Source organism: Canis lupus, chromosome 3, assembly GCF_048164855.1.
Source record: "Canis lupus baileyi chromosome 3, mCanLup2.hap1, whole genome shotgun sequence".
Classification (NCBI taxonomy): Eukaryota; Metazoa; Chordata; class Mammalia; order Carnivora; family Canidae; genus Canis; species Canis lupus.
Window position 1 is genome coordinate 49,258,007 of NC_132840.1, and position 23,489 is coordinate 49,281,495.

The window sequence follows — 23,489 nt, forward strand, 5'->3', positions numbered from 1 at the left end:
TTTCTAATTGAGGAATCTAGACTTTTTCTTTTTCTTTTTTTTTTTTTTTCTTTTTTTAGACTTTTTCATATAGGTCTTACTTATACATTCCTTGTCAAAAATTATTTGTAGGTATTTTATATTTTGGTGTTAGGAGAGGCATCTTTTTCATATGTATGAATTTACTTGTATACCTGATTATTGTAGATCTATAGGAAAGAAAGATGTGGATTTCTGTATATCATTTATTTTCCCGAGAAACTTAATGAACTTTCCTTTTTGTTCTAATAACTTTTCAGTTGATTCTTATAGGCTTTCTAGGTGGATAATCTTATCCTGTGAACAATGATTTGTCTTCTCTCTTCAAATAGCTACATCTATTTTTGTTTTTTGTTTTTCTTTAATGTACTACAGTAAGTAGTAGTTGGCACCGGATAGTTCCTATCCCAAGAGAAGGTCTCTAGCATTTCACTATTAAATGGAAGGCTTGTAACTGGTTTCTTTTTTTTTTTTTTTTTTTTGGTAACTGGTTTCAAATAGTTTCATAATAGTTTCATTAGCACAAGGCATAAAGAGTTCTCTGGCTTACTATTTTTAAAAACCAGAAAAATTCTAGTAATACCAGCAAATATTAAGCATGTAGTCTGTGCAAAGCACTGTGAATTTCATGAATTATCTCACTGAGCCCTGATGACCAATGAGATTATTAACACCATTTCACAGATGAGGAAACTGAACCTCCAAAGAATCACACCAGACTGCCCAGTCAATGTCATGCTACCAGCAGCATAAGCCTGACTCTGAGTTCAAAACTACAAAGTCAATTATGCCTCCCTGAAGCACTGGGTGTTGACTTTCAGATGCCTCTGGGGTATCCATCAAGATGATGGTTCTCTTCCCTTCTTAGACATATTAATATAATGAATTGGATTAACTGCCCCAGTGCTGTGCAGATTTATAAAATAAACCAACTTCAAAAGAAAATCATGCCTTCCTTTCTGGAGAATTTAACATGGTAAATTATGATTATAAATTCTATGTGATTGTTTCACCATTCTCAGTAAGTTTCTAATAATGTGGAAACTATCTTGTCATAGTATTAAAGAAAAGGGGGGGGGCAGAAATTTAGATGGTTCTAAATACGGATGAATATTTAAATCATCATATACTCAAAGCTGAAAAAATAAAGCAATAAACAAAATAAACAAGATTCAGTTGCAGAGAAGCATTAACTTTTCATTCAACTGAGCTGATTCTGTTAAACCTGCACTGCAATTCTAATAACTCTCTCTACATGTGTATGTTTTGAGTGCCCTCCCTCCAAGAAAAAAAGGCTTCACAAGAAAGCAGGGGTTAACTTGTGTAAATGCTCCTGGAAAGTGAAAATAATTGTTCTTTCAGGGTTTTCCCAAGTTTTTCTACAGAAAGAAAAGGGCACACTTACAATAATTGTGTTACTCACTACACTAAGATGAATACTCTGAAAGAGACAGACAATGGGTGCTGCCTGTTACTTTCTAAATGAGACCATGAAGGGATAAGTCAAAATCAGGGTCCTAATTCAAGTAAACTCTACCAGTTTGGTGATGGTTTACAGGCAAATCCACACTATCACTGTATTTAACATTCTATAAACTATTCTATGATGTTGCATTGAAAACATCATTCTGGATATACAAGCAATTTAAATGCAAGTATATGATTATGTGAGGGAGATATGTAAGTATAAGGGAAATTATCCTTCACACTGAACTATGGATAGTTATAAATTCAGGAGAGTCTTCGGCATTTCGTTAAATAACTACACAAACATACTAGATGAGCTAAAACAAAACCTAACCTTGATATAAAGTGTAATCAACCACCCTAGTGTCTAGACTTACCTTGAACCAAACTGATGTCATATTATAAACACCTCAGTATTGTGTTAATAAAAAATATAATTACAGGATGGTTTTAAGATCACTGCATTATGATTAAAAATTAGGATAACACTCTGATCTAAACCAAATGGATTAATGTGAGTGACTAGAGAAATGCAGTTCATTGTTTAGTCTCAGAATTTGGGCTCTAGCCTGATTCAGTGTCTCCAGCTTCCAAATACAACCAATTTGTAAAGTCAATCAAGAAAAGATACCGAGGTCTTAAAATAACCATATGACATGCACATTACAATGATCGAGATATAATTAACCAGATAATGTTCAGCTTTAGCACGAATTTGGCAAATACCATCTGAATGTCATTTTTTCTAGGCTCTAATTCTTCCTCCAATATTTATTCTAAATCATTTACGCAAGGAATACATTGATAGACTTTTAAATTACTCTATAATTCATCATTTTCATCATGACAGATTTTCTCGTAATTGGAGATTGCTCAAAAGACAAGCACTTCTGCTAAGTCCATTTATACTTCATTTAATTCATTCCGTCAACATGTAATTACTAGAACATACTGCATCAACTACTGAGTTACTGAATGAGGATTCTCCATGTACAATGTACTAAAAGCCACCAAATCATCAAGATTTTTATCTTCCCTCAAGAAATACTCATTTAGCACTTATTATGCACCCAGCCTTACTGGGTATAACCACTCTGGTCCACATTTTTACTAGCATAAGATTTATACTTAAAACACCAGCAATCTTACATTTAAAACTCTAACATAAAAGGTTCAGTGTGCCATATAATGACTAATAACTCATTACTGGTGTGACTGGGGGGGACGGGGTCAAGATCCATTAAGTACCACAGATCCTATTTTATACTAAACAGCCCTTGAAATGTATGGCATTCTACAGCTAATTGCTCTTACTTATCTATATAAAGTACTTGAATCATTACCAAAAAACCTAAACCACAGTAACAAAGACCTTAATAGTCTTATATTCTAAGCATATCATAGCATGTAGCTGGTAGGTCAGCTATCAATCAGAACACATGTGCCATTTCCTAACCATGCCAGAAGAATTTATTACAACTTAGAAATCACTCCTTCCCCTGCAGCTCTTATTTTTAAAGAAATTAGGTGTACCATACACAACTAAAAAGAGCATGCACAGGGGGGCTGGCTGGCTCGGTTGGTGAAGCGTGTAAGTCTTGATCTTAGGGGTGGGAGTTCAAGCCGCATATTGGGTATAGAGATTATTTAGAAATAAAAAAACCTTAAAAACAAAAAAGAGCATGCACAACTCAAATCTGTCACTTGAAATAACAATAGAGACATAACAATGATAACAGTACTTTTGTGGAATCTATTATACTAAGTATATACTGGTACACTATTATTTTAAGTTGTATATGTATTATATACAATATTATACAAAGAATAACATTGAGCCATGTGTTACAAAACAACACTGAATGCTAATTCTTTCTTACGGGCTGTAATCTCAGCAAGATAGAAATATAGATAGGTAGATAGGCAGATAGATCATAAGTTGCACTTTACAGATGAGAGAACTAAAAGCCAGAAAAGTTAAGGGCCTTGTCCTTGGCCATACAACTGGTAAATGCTGAGGTGAGAGCTAACTGGTCCTACACACAAAGTTGTCTCCCATCCTATCAGAGCATCCTAACTACCCTGTTGTTAAGTGTGATTTGCTTGGGGGACAGGAAAACAATTCTCACTTACTCTGAAAACTCAGATGAATGGAGCAGAAAGCATGGCTTTTACATAGTCTTCCAGCAGAGAGAGCAGTATCAGAAAACTCATATTAACAAAAACCATTACAAATGTTACTGCCTCCTTGAGTCGTCAATTATGCTGACATTCCTCAAAAGTTAAACTGAGGTCAATTTAAATGAATTCTTTGTATTGGGGACAAGAGTAATTAACCAACTGACATGCAGATAAACTATAAAGCACAGAGGACACTATGTTTGAGTAAAGTTTTGTCTCCCTTCAGAGAAGTTCTTTGTGCTGACAGCTCTACCTACCTTCCCATTCTCTACTGGGACTCTTGGCGGTGCTACAGGGACTTGTAGAACTTCTACATTCCAAGTCTATCTGCTCTTGCCTCTGCCGCTGCTCTTCTAGGAGTGCAGATTCATGCATTGCTTTAATGTGTCGCTGATAGAGGGCATAGCCGCTTACAGGGGTTCCAATCGGTATGTTACATGGGGTACAGGAAACCTACAGAAGAAAGAAAAATCTTTAAATATGTCAATGGCTGGGACGCCTGGTTGGCTCAGTGGTTGAGGTCTGCCTTCAGCCCAGGGCATGATCCTGGAGTCATGGGATCAAGTCCCACATCGGGCTCCCTGCATGGAGCCTGCTTCTCTCTCTGCCTATGTCTCTGTGTCTCTCATGAATAAATACATCAAATAAATAAATTAAATAAACAAACAAACAAACAAGTCCGTCACTCAGTCAGTCAATGGCCAACATAACAATAACCCTGTGTTGCAAATAATGCTCATTTCTGTAGCGTCCTGGTTGATTTGATTTCATCATTTTTTGATCAAAGTAATTAGAGTATAAAACGCTTTGAATGCTGAGCATTTACTTTCAGAACAGAACAGAACTCACAAAAGTTGTGATAAGAGAGATCAAAATCAGAAAATACTTCTGCTTTTTAACTTATGATGGTCAAATCCCTGGTAGCTCAGCCCTGGGTGCCCCCCTCCTCCCCAGGTTCTCTCTAGGTAATCATACCCACTTCTGTGGATTTAAATGTCATCTATATGTTAATGGCTCATCAATTTATATTTCTAAGATGTCTGCTCTGAGTCCCATACTCACGGATAGACCCTTAGCAACTCCACTTGAGTATTCTCAGAGCACCTCAAAACTTGCATTCAAATGGGAACTGTTCATTCCCTAAACTCAATTCTTCTGAACCTTCAGTGACCTCTGTCTTAGAAAATGGAACCTCAATGGCAAAAGGCAGAAACCTGGCAGACAGCCTGAACTGATCTGCCTCACCTCCTACAACAAACTTACTAACACAGCGGGATGGGCGTTACAGACAGGCCACCCCAACTGTCTCTCTTCATTTCCCTCCTCACTGCAGCCCGGGCGTTACAGACAGGCCACCCCAACTGTCTCTCTTCATTTCCCTCCTCACTGCAGCCCTCTTTCTTTCTTTTTTTTTTTTTCCTAAGATTTTATTTATTTATTCATGAGAGACACAGGCAGACGGAGAAGCAGGCTCCATGCAGGCAGCCCAATGTGGGACTCGATCCCCAGTCTCCAGGATCACAACCTGGGCCAAACGTGGTGCTAAACCGCTGAGCCACTGAGGCTGCACTTTTTTTTCTTTTTTCTTTTCTAAGAGCCCTCTTTCTTTCATTAAGGCTACACAGACAGCACTTCCAACAGCACAATTCGCTATAATATGTCTGTTTTCTTTGTTTATTTTCCGTCTCTTACTTCAGGAAGGAAAGAACCCAACCTGTTTGGTTCAATACTAAATGAACAGCCTCTAACACAGTCCATTACTTCATGAATACAAAAAAGTTCCAGGGAAGAGTAGAGATCTGACTTTTTTAGAACCTATTATCTAAATAAAGACTTCCACAGTTTTTTTCTGCTACTATAAGTAGAATTTTTCACTGACCCCAAAACATATACATAATTTTCTTGCCTTTGTGCTTTGGCTTATGTAAACATGGCTCTTCCTCCTTTTGCTATAAAGCCAAATGAATTGTTTTGGTCCAACCAAAATATTATTTCCTACATGGAGTCTTCTTTAGTTGTCTCATTAAGAAGGAAGCTCTCCTTCCTCTGAAATGACCATACTATATTTTTCAACTTAATAGAGCATCACATTTTTATAATTCACTTAAATTATAATATTTTTCTATGTCTTATTATCAAGACAAATCTCTAAGTTTTTTGAACTGAGAGATTACAATATGTAAATATTCCATACAGGATTAACAATGTTGTCTTGAACCAAGCAGACACTCACTCGATAAATGTCCATTTGAGTATATAAATGAATGAACAAAACAAATGTTTAATGATTTTTTTTACAAGTCTATCATCAGCACACCCTTAACTTTTTACAATTATCATGTGAGACAGGAAACAAAGCTTGATCCCCTGAAGAAAAGCAAGAGCTAAAACATTACTAAGTAAAAGAGCAATATTCAAGTTTGGAATTCAGTGCCCAAAAGGAATCAAACTTGTAGAGATTATCAAAGTAAAATGTAAATAAAACTAGATTTGGAACTGTAAACTAAAGTCAGTTATAATCGCCAGAATTCATTCTAAATATCTAAAACCTAATTCTAGATTTATTCTATTACTGTCTCATAGCAAAACAAAAAAATAAAAACAAAGCTTAAGAATATTTATGGCTAGGGGATTATACTTCTTTGGTGTTTTTTTTTTTCCTGAAATGGAAATAACCATTTCAATCAACCATTACAATGAGTCCATTTGAAAAGCAATCGAGTGACAGACAGATGGATATACAAAATGGGGTATGTAAATACAGTGGAATATGATCAGTTTCAGAAAGAAAGGAGATTATGACACATGCTACAACCTGGATGAACCTTGAAGATTTTACAAGTGAAACAAGTAGTCACAAAAAGACAACTACAGTAGGATCCCACTTATATGAGGTATCTAGCCAAATTCATAGAGACAAAAAGGAGAGTGGTGGTTGTCAGGAGCTGGGGGAAGGGAGAAAAGAGAGTTCTGGTTTAATGGGAAGAGAGTTGCACTTTTCTAAGACGAAAAAGTTCAGGAGACCTATTTCACAACATGTATATATTTAACACTACTGAACTACACATAAAAACAGTTAAGATGATCAATTTTATGCTGTGTTTTTTTACAATTTTTAAAAAATCAAGTAGTGATTAAAGAAGAGAAGGTATCTTTAATGATCTTTGTTTCTCAACTTTACTTCTCTTACTCACTTTGAAAACTTACCATTGGTGGGATAACAGCAGCTCTGTGCTGAAGCTGTGGCAGGTCCAGTGGATTTGGTTTTATTGGGGATGAGACCAGTATAGATCCAGGGGGATTTAACAATGAAGGCTTTGAGTCCATAGGAAACATTCTGCAATTGGCAATAAAAAAAGATATATTAATATATTCTTAAGATTTTAAATGTACAGTCATAATTCCTTCTTTTTTTAAAGATTTTTTTAAAAAATTATTTATTTATTTATTCATGAGAGACACAGAAAGAGGGAGGCAGAGGCATAGGCAAGAGGGAGAAGCAGGTTCCATTCAGGGAGCCCGATGTGGGACGTGATCACGAATCCTGGGATCACGCCCTGAGCTGAAGGCAGACGCTCAGCCACTGAGCCACCCAGGCATCCCAAGATTTGTTTATTTTAGAGAGATAGTGGAGGCATGGAAGAAGGAAAGTGAGATAGAATCTCAAGCAGACTCTCTGCTGGGTGCAGAGCCCAAAGGGTTGGATCCCACAACCCTGAGATCACATCCTGAGCTGAAACCAAGAGTGTGACTGCACCACCCAAGAGCTCTAATCATAATTCCTTTTAAGTTAATATGTATGTGCACACACACAATATATTAACCTTAGAAGATATGTGAATAGTAAGGAAAATGGGAATCTATAACCCTAATTTTCCAAGTAAAGAAACCTACCATTGATTTATAGGTTGAAATTTATCTGAATCTAATCATCTGCATCTAACTATCCAGTCTGAACAAATTCCATTATAAAATACCAATCTACCACTAACACTGATTACAAATTAGCTACCTATTACTGGATGTGTTGCCAGGATCATAGAGTATTTTTTCAAACATCTGCCCAGTACCATTCCAAAATTGAGAATTTCATCCCAAATTCTGGGCTCCTGGTTTCTCATGAAGAGTGGAAAAAATGGCCTCACAGGACCAGCATTCCCACATGGTAACCACATACCAAATTTATAGCAGCTGCCCTTTCAAACAACATGTGCTCCTCTGTCCCCCACAGCCCTTGCCATCCTACACTCCACCTGCTTCACCCAGTTTCAGGACCTACAATGGAGTTTAGAATACCCAATATACAAAGCGGGGAGATTATATACTAGTGCTGTACCTTTCTGGCTGGATCATACTTGCCAATGTTACTGGGGGAAGATGAACATTAAAAAAATTACAAATTGATAAGAAAATTAGAAATGTATAAAAGAAAACAGCCAACCTTTAACATAAAGAATAAAGATGGTATTAAAGATGTAGAAAATTGGAAGTGTCATTTTGACAGTTTGAATGTGATGCAGACATAGAGTGTTATTCAAAGACTACCATAAATTTACAAGGAATTTCTGAATTTAAAGATTACTATCATGTTTATCTCTTAAGATAGCCCTCCTTTAAGATTACTACCATCCTAATTTTTCCCTCACTTACAAATATAGTTACCAAAACCAATATTGGAAAACACAGATATTCCTCATCTTAGATGATCAGAATTTGGCTCGCTACTGAATGGCTTATTTGCCTCTTCCGTAGAAAGGAGGGCAGGGGAGAGAAAGAGAAAAAAAAGAGTTGAATAGGGTTTCTGATTAAATTACATTTTAGTCAAATTCATTTCTAGAATTTGTGGGGTGGAGAAAGAGAAAAAAGAGCTGAATTGGGTTTCTGATTAAATGATACTTTAAACAAATTCATTTCTAGAATTTATACCAAACGTTCTACTGTGATTCTAGGTGATCCCATGTCTTTCAAGTAAAAGGAAATCCCAAGGAAAATACATATATTAAATAAAGCAGTATCTAATCCAGTAAAATAAAAATCTCTTTACTGTAATTTATATAAAAACATAAAGATAGCTTTTATATTATTAATTTAATGATTAAAAGTAGTTCTAAGGATACCTGGGTGGCTCAGTGGTTAAGCATCTCCCTTTTGCTCAGGGCATGATACTGGAGTCCCAGGATGGAGCCCCACATCAGGACCCCTACATGGGGCCTGCTTCTCCCTCTGCCTATGTCTCTGCCTCTCTCTCTCTGTCTCTCATGAATAAATAAATAAAATCTTTTTAAATAAATAAAAGTTCTACATTTGTTTAAATACATATACATATATATTTGAACTATATAATATTTTATTTACTTGTTCATGAGAGAGACAAAGACACAGGCAGAGAGGCAGACTCCCTGTGGGGAGCCAAGATGCAGGACTCAATCCCAGGACCCCGGGATCGCAACCTGAGCCAAAGGCAGGTGCTCACACAGGTGCCCCTATATTATATATATTTAAAATTACAAATATGAATAACCTAAAATTTTAACTGACATACAAAGTGATCATGATAATTACCACTTATATTTAAATTATGCTTTCTAATACATTTTCAGAACACTGAACATGTTCCTCCTCTCAACATTTTCTAACATCTAATACACAGGTACAGTAGGCCTTGCTTTGAAGCCATATGGTATCAAAGCAAAAAAGCCAACGCCTCTTGCCTCTGCCTTCACCACCACAACATACTGCTTCCAATACCAGGAATGGCAGTCATCTGTAGTTGATTTCACAACTTTTCTTAGATGAAATCCCCTTCTTTGTTACATATGGAATGCATGTAACAATCAAAATGGAAAAAAAATTATCTTCTTCATTAGAAAATAATGATCACACAATTTTTCTTGGTTATTTAAACAGATGAACATCATCATAACCCAACATGAAAAGTATGCAGACTGCCTCTAACCTGCCAATACTCATACAGGAACAATCTCTGTGGCCAGCAATGCCCCGTGACTCAGTCAGCATCCAACAGGGCCCAAAAATGGGATAATGTTAGAGAAGCAAGTCTCACCTCTGCCTCTCGGGCTCTCCATCCACATCTTCATCTGCACTGCAGGTGGCACTAGAGTCATTGTCCGACTGAGGCTCAGGCCTCTGGGTGCCTATCTGCTGGGCCACCACCAAGTCTTCGTCTCTAGGCTCTGTCTTCTCGCCCACTCTCTCCAGGTCTCTTTCTTTGGTATCACCTTCAACTTTAGACGGATTGCTCTCTGGCACCCTCATCTCCACGTCTACGGAGTCAGATTTGGCGGTCGTGGGGAGCTCAAGAACAGAAGTCCCTTCAGCACTGTGCTCCTGATGTTCAATGTCCATGGGCTCTGCTGCCTCAACGGCAATGCTGTCGTTCGCCTGTGCTTCCGCACTTTCACTTTCAACTGGTTTTGCACTTTGCACTGCCGAGGAGGGAGACGTACTGGGTGCAGGTTCTACTGTGGACTCGAGTTCAGCCCCAGGTTCAGTGTTTCCTCGAGAAGTCCCGTTGTCAGTGCTATCTCCACTGGGCTTGACAGCTTCAACTGGTGAAGGAGAAGGAGCACTTTCTGTATCAGAACTATTTTCAGCACCTTAAAGATAATGATACAGCATAAAAATCTGATAATGAACATGTTTCAGGTGGTGACAGAAGCCATGCTTGAAAGTAGCTATTTGGGACGAATGATACTCCTTGGATGGCCTCAGTGAAGTCTTAGGCCACTGGGAAGCTGGAGTGTCTGTTTACAGAGCTCTCTGAGACAGAGAGGTCAAATGGTCCTCGCCTTCTGAAACAGAAAGCGTAAAAGCTTTTAACATCTAAAAATAATTTATATGAGGGGCGCCTGGCTGGCTCAGTTGGTGGAGCTGGAGATTCAATATCAGGGTCATGAGTTCGAGCCCCACGATGGGTGTAGAAATTACTTGAATAAATAAGAATTTAAAAAAATATTTTAAAATAAATAAATATAAATAAAAATAATTTACATTAAATTTGAAAAATGAAGAAAGATGCAAAAACAAAATGAAACAAGAAACCATTCCCATAAATGGCAGCATTCTGGTTTATTTCTACCTATTTCTGTGCTTTTCCTTCTACTCAGGAGGTTTGACAGTCTCGAATAGGCCATTCAACAGGAACATAACGTGAGTTACAACTGCCTAAAATTTTAATTTTTCTGGTGGCCATGTTAAAAAAGTAAAAAGAGATAAATTAACTGTAACCGCGTATTTTATTTAACCCAATATGCCTGAAATATCTTTTTACCATGTAATCATGTGGAAATACAGTAATATACAAAACTAATAGTAAGATCTTTACCATTTTTGGTACTAAGTCTTCAAAATCTGACTATATTTTACATATTTAGAACATCTCAATTTGGACTAGCCACATTTCAAGAGTTCAACAGCCACCACATGTATCTAGTGTGGACTAGCTGGACAGCAAAGTTCTAGTGTAATGTTACAGGGACTTTTAACATTGTAACCCTGGTTTTTCCCCACATCATTGGTTTCATTTTATAAAGAGTTTTAATCTTTTACATCTTTACCTAGATATTTCAAAGGAATCACAAATTCAGTATTTCCTACACTAGACTAAATCTATGGACTCAACACATCCAAATCAGTTTCTTTTCTAGTGTTTACTATCTAATTAAACCAGAAACCTAGGAGTAATTTTTTAATCCATTCTCTCATTTATCCCCATAATCTACGTAGACAAGTATCTACGTTCAATTCACAAGTGGCAATGTAAATCCAGAAACAACTCTTCCTATCTTTCACCTCAGATTATTCTCTACGACGACGCCAGAGGGAGCTTTTTAAAAGCCAAATCTTACCAAAACTCTGCTGCTCCAGTATTCTCTTCATTCCTGCCACACCGGCCTCATTTTCCACAAAACCTCACAGAAAAAAAGCTACTTATTGTTCAAAGCCAAAACCCATTCAAAACAAAATTTAAGTTTCAAAGCCAATAACAACTTGTAGAAAAAAATAAAATGAAATCTAATATTTCTGAAACTCCTGGAAAGTATAGAACTTCCTAAGCTTAGAATATGAGTGCCTACAAAGGAACATACTTAAGCAGCTCTAATTACATACAAAATTTAAACTCTGATAATTTAAAAATAAGGCAGAACAAAAAGTGAATGAGATGGAGAAAATATTTGTGTATACAAAGCATGAACATGAATAAAATATATAAAGAGCTACTAAAATCACTGAAAATCCCAACTTCAGAAGCAGTCAATTCATAAAAGAAAACCTTAATAGTAATGCAGATTGAAATAAACTAGGGGCTTTTTTTTTTCATTAATTAGCAAAAACTCAAAATATTTACTTTTTCAGGAAATGGTCATTAATTTATTCAAGTGACAAAAAGGATTTTGTTTCTGTTCTTAAGCTTCTTGGGCTGACGTTCTTTTCAACAGGGCTTATAGCATCAATAATTCCTTTTACATGAAATATATGACATATGTAAGTCACTGTAAATCTGAAATAAGTCCAACTCCATGCAATAAAGAGAGAAATATAATCTATGATACTAACTGGACACATAAGTATGGCAGTGATGTATACAGATGCACAGATAGCTTACTGATGTTGGACTGCCATTTTATTTATTTTTATTTTTAATTTTAATTTTTCAGAGAGAATGTGAATGGGGAGTGCAGGGGCAGAGGGAGAGAGAATCAGCCTCCATGCTTAGTAGAGCTCAATCTCATGAATCTGAGACCATGACCTGAGCTGAAATCAAGAGTCAGATGCTTAACCAACCAAGTCACTCAGGCACCCCTGGATTGCCATTTTAAAGATCTTCTGGTTGTAGGAACTGGATCATCACAGGTGCTACATAAATATTTGTTGATTAAATGAATAAATACATTGTGTTCAAGCTTAAGGTCTCTATACCATGAAAACAATGAGAATACTGTTTCTTTAATGAAGCAATTCTTAAATAGTCAAATGACTAAGCTTATAATTATATATTTGGGCTAGTGGAAGTCACAACTAAATTTAAGATTTTTAAGATACCTTCACTATCTTCTGGATTTTCTTCTTCATTAGAAGCTTCAATATCTTCATCTTCCTGAGCAGAAACAGTGGAAGCTACACTTTCACATTGGGACACATCTCGCTCTTCACGGGGCTTCCGGGAAGTCTAAAAGAGTATTAAATCAAATTATTTATGATTTAAATAACTAAAAGGGAAAAAAGTAGAACATTTTCCTATCTGAAATAACACAGAACACTGATACACACATACTAAACAAGAAGGTTGCATGTCTGACAACTACTCTGGTTAGGGTGAGGTTGCCTCAAGGTAACCACTAACTGGCCTTTTGTGTAGACAGATCACTCTTATCAAATGGATCAAGTTATATGTGGATCATTTTTGAACTTCTCGCCACCATACATGTACAAAGAGCCCAAAATCACAAAACTCCTGCTCTTCTCCCCCTCCAAATAATGTATTTTTCTAATAAACGTTATGTATGTTTTCTATTAAAAAGAAGATATTCATTGGAATGTGGAGGACCCAGAAAATTAGGTTAAGAAAAACAATAATTGCTCATAATGGCACCAGCTAGAGATTCTAAGTATATTGACACATTTGCTTTCAATCTTTTATATATGTGCATGCTTATGTTTGTGTATAGTAAATAAAACTAGAATCGCTCAATATAGTCATTTATCTTTTCTAGCCTTATATAATCATGATCTGAACATACCTCTATTTATAAATTCTTCAAAATTACTGTTATTTATTCATGATTCCATAAAGCACTCTATACCAGTAAATATTTAAAATTCTCCTATTTTAAGTTATCTAAGCAACTTTAAGCTTTGGTATTGTTAATAATGCTGCAATAACTTCCCTTTACTAATATTAAGAGTTATGATTGTGATTTTTTTTTTAAAGATTATATTTATTTATTTGAGAGAGAAAGACAGAGAGCACAAGCAGGGGGAGGGGCAGAGGGAGAAGCAGGCTTCCCACTGGGCAGGGCCAGGATCCCAGGACCCTGGGACCATGACCTGAGCCGAAGGCAGATGTCTTGCCGACTGAGCCACCCAGGTGCCCCATGATTGTGATTTCTCAAGCAACAACTAATCACTGGTGTCACCAATCATCATTAGTGTTATTGAATTTCTTTTACTATGAGGACAAATTCCCTTTTTAACAGGATTTTCCATGTATTTACATAAAACTGCTCATTCTTCTACTGAGATCACCTTATCTGTAAAAGCATATGTGTATCTATTTAGGTGTAAGACATCAGCCATTTATCATATTTATAATCTCATGTTGCTAACTATGAAACTTAAGGTCTCCTGTCTCTGTAGACCTGAGGATCCCTGCCCTGGCACTGCTCTGTTCTCTGCCTCTTACTGAGCCTATAACTTCACCAGACTTCAGCTGTGGGCCTCTCCCAGGGACACTCCTCACAGCAGAAAAGAAATCATTGCTATCCCAATTGTTAAAATTACCAGTATTCTTATTCTGTTTATTTTTTCCTCATTCTTAGTTTACATAAATGAATACACTAGTACGATCCAACCTAAAGCATTAACTAAGTCAAGAGAAAAAAAAATAACGGCCCAGGGTTAGTTACAGAATTAGGTGTAATTCTGAGGCTAAAAAAATTCATCACTATGTTCCTAGCAGGAATGCAAGGGGAAAATCCTCTGGCTACACTCTTAAAAGCTTTAAGAAGACTGCATAAAGGCTGCAGTATTTTTAGGGGTTAGATAATAGCTATTATAGGGATTTTTCCAGTGGCGAAGCTATATCCCTCCTTTGCTAAGGACTACCCATTCTGTTTGGTATTTCCACTGATGAATATAGAAGAGACAATGTTTTACCATTACCATGCGACATTCCAAGCATTTTCTTCACTATATGATAGCGAAATTAATTACATTAATTTTCAATGTAATAAGTCAAGCCTCAGAAATATAACTCCTATATATATATATAGCACTGCATTTTGATAGTAGATATTTGTCATCTACTTGTCCTTGTCTTGAAATCCTTTTAAAAATGATAAAATACTCTAAAAAACAGAAGCATACTGTCCCCGTCATTTCAATTGTTATTAAATGTTATTAAAACAGGGCAGCCTGGGTGGCTCAGCGGTTTAGCGCCACCTTCAGCCCAGGGCCTGATCCTGGAGACCCAGGGTCGAGTCCCACATCTGGCTCCCAGCATGGAGCCTGCTTCTCCCTCTGTCTGTGTCTCTGCCTCTCTCTCTCTGTGTCTCTCATGAAAAAATGAATAAAATCTAAAAAAAAAAAAAAAAAAAAAGTTATTAAAATGATTAGAACAAGAAGTTTTAAAGACACTTGTGATGGTTAATTATATGTGTCAACTTGGCTGGGCCACAGCACCCAGATATTTGGTCAAATATTATCCTGGATGTTTCTGTGCAGGTGTTTTTTTAGATGAGATTAACAATTCAACCAGCAGACTTCTGAGCAAAGCAGATGACCCTCCAGAATGTGGGGGTGGGGGTGCTTCACCCAATCAATTGATGGCCTTAATAGAACTAAGACTGACAGGTCCCTGCTCTCCCCCTCACCCCACCCTCCAGCAAGAAGAGGATCTGTCAGCAGATCACCTCTGAACTTCAGCCACAATTCTTCTATGAGTCTCCAGCCTGCCAGCCTACATCATCAGATCCAAATGTCCACAATCACATAAGCCAATTTCTTAAAATAAATCACTCACTCATATATTCTCTCCCTACACACACACACACGTGCCGTTGGTTTGTTTCTCTGGAGAACCCTGACTTATCTTTTAAAAACATGTCTGCTTCACTCTTTATTTGATTTTCTCTCTAAACATTTTCAGTGGTATTTGCTGAAGTCCAGTCTCTTGTCAATAGACTCTTTGTCACTACTTTTTTTCCTTTGATTTAGTTGCTACAACACATCTCTAAACTTTACACATTTTCATTTTTGTTAAAAGGCATATAACTTTTTAAATCAATGCTATACGTTATATATATATATATATATTTACTAAAAGTTCAAACCCTAACAAATTTAAATATCTACCCTTTTATTACCCATTCTATCATTCTTCAGTGAGTCTCAAATTTTTTTGTCTAAGGATACAACACTCTTAAAAAGCATTCAAGACCCTAAGGAGGTTCTATTCTATATATATATATACACATATATGTATGTATATATATATATATATATATATATAGAGAGAGAGAGAGAGAGAGAGAGAGAGAGGTATTTACTATATTTGAATTAAAAAGACTTAAAATATTTATTAATTCATTTAAAAATAATAAACCCATTAGAAGTCAACATAAAAAATATTTTTAATAAAAATAACTACATTCTACAACAGAAGGATAATTTAGTGAAAAGGTAGCATTTTTTTCTGTTTTCAAAAATTCCTTTTAATATCTACCTTCACAGAAAACAGCACAATTCTTAAATGTGCTTCTAGATATAACCTAATCTGCAGACATAATACTGTTTTTTTTGTTTTTGTTTTTAATTTTTATTTTTTCATAATACTGTTTTGGCTGACATATATACATTAAAAAAAAGTCTGGGAGCGCCTTGCTGGCTTAGTCAGTAGAGCATGTGACTTAATCTCAGGATTGTAAAAAAAAAAAAAAAAAAAAAAAAATCTCAGGATTGTGAGTTCAAGCCCCACATTAGGTGTGGAGCCTACTACAAAAAATATAAAGTCTGGCCTCACAGAGATATGTAGTTGAAAAGGAAAGCATATTTTAACAGTTTTTTCAAATGAACATGGATATTATTCTTTGATATTATACCAAAACTCAGCAAGTAGTCATCTCTTACATGGTAACTGCAATATGAAATCTGAAGCCATATCAATAAATTTTTTGTACTCTATTAAAATCCATCTATCTTGATGGTATATTAAAAATACTCTATAGATCTTTTATCCATCCATACATGATATCCATTGTGACATCACAAATTGGTCATTTGGAAATTACAGAGTTACATAGATATTTCAAATTTGCATACATTTCACTATATATCAAAATATCACATTAACTATTATTACCACTGATCTCATCAGAAAAGTCTTTGAGTATTAGGAAGATATTAAGCTTACGGTGAGGGACAAATTTTCCAAAATACTAATTTTTGCTTAAAAACTCAAAATTTAAAAGTGGCAACAAATACTTCTGCTTGCTTTCTTTGAAAGACAGTCTCACTCATTTTCATGAAAATGTCTGCCAAGGATCCAAGTCTGCAAAATCATAGTTTTTCTGTTATTCTTCCAAATAAAGCTGACACTATTAAAAAAGGGAGGCTAGTTCAGCTTGGAAGTCAAACAACTACAAAAGAACTTTCCTTTGACAGGTCCAGCATACTTTGGTATGGAGCAGAAGGGCTTTATGCACACTTTTCATTTCATCACACCCATGTACTCAAGGGTCAAGATTTAATAAAGCTAATTTTTATTGCTTCACCAAGGACAAGTGAAATTGGCATATTTGTTGTTAAACGGCAAATGCCTGGAGATGAAGAATACGTGGAGTATTTATTTAGCACAGTGGTGCCCTGCCATGATTCATGCTAAGGCATCAGCATTTTTTTCTCACCACTCCTTGACACTAACCAGGCAAATCTAACACAGTGGGGGAAAAAAGCAACATCTTAATATTTTTATTAATATTTTAAAACAAAAACAGTTTTGATCTCATGGAATCCTCAAAGAGCTCAGTGGACATTGAAAACATTGGAACCTCCTCTTAAGGAATTTTCAACAATTTATACTTTCTGGTTTTTAATATTTACCTCAGGGACTCTTCCTCTCTAAGAAAATGCTTTTAATATGCCATTATTAATTCATTCAACACGGTCAACAGAACTCCAACTAAACTTTTCAATTCAAACTCCAAAATGTTTATAGTTTTCAAATCTAATCTATGGTCATTCAAAAGTATGAACTGTCATTACTACTAACACGAATTTTGCTCCTTGGGCAGTAATCAGAGAAGAAGTCAACTTGTGCCAAGGCACTAGCATATAAATAAAAATACAAGGTATAGAAACGTTTCTCTCAAAACCAGTATTTGAAGCTCAAAAACAAAACAAAATAAAAACTATCAGTAAAAATGAATAAAGGCTCACTACCTCTGATATACTCACTTTCTGTTTATGCTGCTGTAAAAGGTTGTCAAGATTGTGTCGCCTTTTATAGTTAAAATAGAAGTTTTTACATTGCGCTTCACTTTTAGTTCCCACCATTTTGGCAATTGCTGCCCAGTTACGACCATGTTCTACAAGACCTATATTTGAAAAACAGACCATAAATTGAACAACATGTGATAAAGCAAACAAGAGAAATAGTAAAATCAAGTTAACTACAGTATTCACAATCATTAACACTAAAAATGTGTTTTCAATTATTGATAAATTTTAATACTTAAATATGCATTGACAGGCAACTGACCACTCTATTTTGCCACCCAAATTTAAAACCTGATCATTAATGGGAGGGCTCAACTTTATCCATGTTACATATCTCCCAGAGAGCTAGGACAATGTTGGACCCACGGTAACAACTCAAACACTTGTAAAACTGAGTGATTAGATACTTCTAAGTCTTTGGAAACAGTATATCAATATAAAGCTAATAAGATAATCACATAAATATTTAACACAAAATAAAGATATATAGGACTACATTTATAAACAGCATGTCTTCAATCCATTCACAATCAAGAAATGCTCTCAAAAAAATTAACCAGTTTTTTAAAAAAAAAGGAAAAACCAGGGATCCCTGGGTGGCGCAGCGGTTTAGCGCCTGCCTTTGGCCCAGGGCGTGATCCTGGAGACCCGGGATCGAATCCCACGTCAGGCTCCTGGTGCATGGAGCCTGCTTCTCCCTCTGCCTGTGTCTCTGCCTCTCTCTCTCTCTCTATGACTCATAAATAAATTTAAAAAATTAAAAAAAAAAAAAAAAAGGAAAAACCTGTAGTAATATAATGCGTCACAGAAATCTATGCAATCCAACACTTTTTAATCAGTAACATATATACATACACACACCAATGTGCAAGGAATATGGGTATATAAATGCGCATAAACACAGAGAGCTATACAGACAGGGATATACTTTAGATATCTGCTCCAATGTATCCGAGCAGGAGTTTCTAGTACAAATTTAACAATTTATAGAAAAAAATGAGTTTTTCAAGGTTAATGTGAGTAGCTTTCCTTAACAATGACAATTAGAAGGTCACTTCCAAATCCTTCTGACCCATGAACAGAGGTGAGAAGAGTGGAAACTAAATAGTCCTATGAAAGTCTTATCTACCTGAAAGAGATCACACTATGATGTAGCTAATATCTACTTACTCTACTATGACATTCTGATAATTAGATGAGAATAAATGTGAATCTTTTCTTCTTAAATGTGAGTCTTTTAAAAAGTTATACATGTAATCATGACAAATCACAAACTTGCTAATCATGGCAAATAAAATCAAACAAAAATATTTTGAACAAAGAACATGTTAAACTGCCATATTTTTGGTAAAGTTGGTTTATAGGACTCTCAAATGTATCATTCATTAACTATTAAACAGAAAATAAATCTGAAATATATCGCTAAAAGGTCAATTTATTTACAATAATTTCTTTTTGTAAGATTTTATTTATTTATTTGGGAGTGAGAGAGCACAAGCAGCAGGAGTGAGAAGCAGACTCCCCACTCAGACGTGGGGCTCAGCCATGACCTGAGCCGAAGGCAGACACACTCAACTGACTGAGCCACCCAGGTGCCCCTACAATAATTTCTACTTAGAACTATAAGGAAATACTTAACTCCCAAGAGCTGGCTAATCTTTCTCAAAATTATTTCATTTAAAACACAAATGATTTTTTATTTATAAACCAATTACTTATCCTATTAGAAATTTTACTTCAATTTCGAATTACACTATGTTAATAAGCAACAACAGAAAAATGCAAGATTCATAATGTTGCAGAGTAAGATCAGAGCCACATACTGATGAGTGGGAAAAGACAAAGTTTAAACCTTTGTCTAGCTCCAAAGTTCATGCCCTCATCTCTGAATAGCAGTGCAATTTCTTACCAGTTTACAGCCAAATGCCTTACCAAATATAAACCGAGAAGATATGTACCACACTATTAACATTCCAACTTTTAAGTAATTGAAAATATAGACTGTTTATATTAAAATACCCTCCAAAACATTTAATCACAGCTATTCTAACAAAATGCTTTCTAACAAAATGACATTCAAAATAAAACTGTGCAGAGAATATTAAATCCCTCAAAAGTGGGCCTCTTAAGCAAGGCACAGCGGGGTTACCTGAGAGGGGACCATTCCATCAGAAAGAATTCAAGTCTATCTCCAAATTCTATTTACCACCAAAGAACATTCTTTTTTTAATTAAAAAAAAATTAGTTCCATCTGAGTTATTAGTAATAACCCTGAAAACCCCAACCCAATCCAACCAAAACCCCGAAGAACCTAAAGTACTATCACTTGCCTTTTTTAGCGACTTCCATTTCTTCTTCTGTCCATCGAGAGGTTTCTACAGGCTCTGTGGAAACTGAAATAAAGAGAGAACACCCAGTAAGGCAGGGAAAAATTAAGCTCATTCACAGATTATATGGCACCGACCTGTTTATCTGACATAAAGTCTTTCTGAAGCAATAGGTGAAAGAAATGATGGAGAGGATGGTGGCAGGCTCTCCCCAACCTATTAAGGGGGAATAGTTAGGGCCTCTCAGTGTTAGGATCTTTCTTAATGTTCTTTGAAGTTCCACCCATGTCTACATGTTTGAACACCATTAGTTTATTTTCTATGAAGTCCCACTTCACTCAGTGTGTTCCCACATATTCAAGTTCCATCTCTCTTCTCCTGAAGTGTCAAGGGAAGAAACAACCCTCCCTCTTCCTATCCAGATACGGTGCTTTCTTGCTCTTTGAATTCCCCATCTTTTCCTCACTCCTGGAGGCCCTATGCTCATCCTCAGTGCCTGATACCTAGTAAACACAGATGGATCATTTTCTCTTCTACATTAGAATGAAAATTAAGACTACGAGGCATGAAATAAAGTCCTGCCATATTCTCCTCAACTAATAGTATTATCACCCACCCAGTACTCGAATTAACAGTCTCCTCAGACCAACTTTTTAATCCTTCCATTTACTACTGACATGCAATGATGTGTGTCAGTACTAATCTCCTGAATCCACCCTCCTCTTGCCTGGGCCATGGCATGCAGAGTAACGCCCTTCTAGCTGGTCTCTCTGCCTCCATCCTTCACTCTTTCCAACCTGACCTCCACACTGTCACTAGTTCACTTTCTAAAGCACCAATGTGGGGCAATCCAGGTGGCTCAGCAGTTTAGCACTGCCTTCAGCCCAGGGCTTGATCCTGGAGACCCAGGATCAAGTCCCACGTCAGGCTCCCTGCATGGAGCCTGCTTCTCCCTCTGCCTATGTCTCTGCCTCTCTATCTGTGTCTCTCATGGATAAATAAATAAAAAAATCTTAAAAAAGAAAAATAAAGCACCAATCTGTTTACAGTGTTCTTCTACTTAAAAACCTCTGTAAGCTCCCACTTTGTAAGCAAAGCAGGATACAATTCAAATGGTCCATCATGACCTGCCCCCACGTGCTTGTCTAGTTATTTTCCTTGCATCCTTCTTGCCATCCCTAGAACCTAACTTCTTTATGTAAAACTGGTACCACTGAGTCAATTAATACAAACATCGTTAACATGATCCCTCTATAAACTAAAGAGACAATACTCAGTGAAAGAGAAAAATGCTTGGACCCTTAGACCTAGTATTCCCTTAGCTAAGAATTTATTCCTATAAAAAATAATTTAACAGAAAGAAAATGTTATGTGAATTAAGATTTGTTTTGTCCTTACAGTGCTATCTGTATTAGTTTAAAGACAAGGGGGCAGAGGACAGCCTAATCGTTCACAACAGGGAATAGTTCAAGAAATCATGGGATGCCAGAGTGGCTCAGCGGTTGAGTGTCTACCTTCGGCTCACGGCATGATCCCAGAGTCCCAGGATCGAGACCCACACTGGGGTCTCCCAACTTCTCCCTCTGCCTATGTCTCTGCCTCTCTCTATGTGTCTCTCATGAATAAATAAATAAAATCTTTAAAAAAAAAATTGTGCCTCAGGGAACATGAGGCCAACATTTCACAGCCAACAAAAAATAAAAATGAAGATCACTTAGAAACTAGAATATATTTATATAATATATGTCAAGTTAAAACATCAGACAAAGTGGCATGTACACTAAGATTACAACTAAGTAAAAAGAAAAACGGGTGTATAGATAGCAAGATTCGGGCAGATCTTTTTCAAAAGACATTGATATTAAAGTTTAAAAACTTTAAAGGCCATGAATACGTAAAAGTTTCACTATCTGCAAATGACATGATACTATATACAGAAAACTCAAAAGACTGCTTGAACTGATAAACAAATTTAGCCAAGTTGCAGCATACAAAAATCAACATACAGAAATCTGTTGCATTTCTATACACCAATAATGAAACAGCAGAAAGAGAAAATAAGAAAACAATCCCATTTACAACTGCACCAAAAATAAAGATACCTAGGAATAAACCTAATCAAAGGGTAAAAGATCTGTACTCTGAAAACTATAAAACACTGATGAAATTCAAGACAACACAAAGAAATGGAGAAACACTCCATGCTCACTGATTGGAAGAATATTGTTAAAATGCCTATACTGCCCAAAGCAATCTACCCATTCAATGCAATCCCTATCAAAATACCAACAGCAATTTTCATAGAACTAGAGCAAACAATCCTAAAATTTGTATGGACCTAAAAAAGACCTTGAACAGTCAAAGCAATCTTGAAAAAGGAAAACAAAATTGGAGGCATCACAATTCCTGACTTCAAGTTATACTACAAAGCTGTAATCATTAAAACAATATGGTACTGACACAAAAATAGACACACAGATCAATGGAACAGAAGAGAATATCCAGAAATAAACACACAATTACATGATCAACTAATCTTCGACAAAGCAGTAAAGAATACTCAATAGGACGAAGACAGTCTCTTCAACAAATGCTGTTGGGAAAACTAGACAGCAACATACAAAAGAATGGACCAGTTTCTTACATCAAACACAAAAATAAATTAAAAATGGATTAAAGGCCTAAATATGAGACATGAAACCAAAAAAAATCCTAGAAAAAAGCACAGGCAGTAATTTCTCTTGACATTGGCTGTAGTAATGTTTTTCTAGATAGGTCCCTTGAGGCAAGGGAAAAAGGAAAAATAAACTACTGGGACTACAACATCAAAATAGAAAGCTTCTGGGGCACTTGGGTGGCTCAGTTAAGTGTCTGGCTCTTGGTTTTGGCACAGGTCATGATCTCAGGGTTGTGAGATCAAGCCCCATGTCAGGCTCTGCACTGGGTATGGAGCTGCTTGGGATTTTCTCTCTCTCTCTCTCTCTGCCTCTCATGCTAAAAAAATTTAAGTTAAATTTTAAAAATAAATAAAATAAAAAGGTTCTGCATAATGAAGGAAACAACAAAAGCTAGAGTATAATACTAAGTGAAGTCAGTCAGAGAAAGACAAATACCATATGATTTCACTCATATGTGGAATTTAACAAACAAAGCAAACAAGCAAAGGGAAAAAAAGAGAAACAAACGGACTTCTAACTCTAGAGAACAAACTGGTGGTCACCAGAGGGGAGCTGGGTTGGGGGACTGAAACAAGTGATGGGG

At 36.2% G+C, this 23,489-nt stretch overlaps 1 protein-coding gene across 21 annotated transcripts in view; it reads right to left on the bottom strand.

Annotated features, from left to right (window-relative positions):
• The window catches only part of NCOR1 (nuclear receptor corepressor 1), a 150,201-nt gene that overhangs the window by 40,910 nt on the left and 85,802 nt on the right, over positions 1–23,489 (bottom strand). For 12 of the 21 annotated variants that reach the window (XM_072820979.1, XM_072820983.1, XM_072820982.1 and 9 more), the window contains 7 exons: positions 20,232–20,294; positions 17,860–17,999; positions 12,730–12,856; positions 11,535–11,597; positions 9,731–10,283; positions 6,874–7,003; positions 3,924–4,119 (listed from right to left, as the gene is read on the bottom strand). In XM_072820979.1, the coding sequence (XP_072677080.1) occupies positions 3,924–4,119; positions 6,874–7,003; positions 9,731–10,283; positions 11,535–11,597; positions 12,730–12,856; positions 17,860–17,999; positions 20,232–20,294 (1,272 nt within the window). The remainder of the gene's footprint in view (positions 1–3,923; positions 4,120–6,873; positions 7,004–9,730; positions 10,284–11,534; positions 11,598–12,729; positions 12,857–17,859; positions 18,000–20,231; positions 20,295–23,489) is intronic. The other 9 variants (XM_072820998.1, XM_072820992.1, XM_072820987.1 and 6 more) reach the window with 3 other exon arrangements.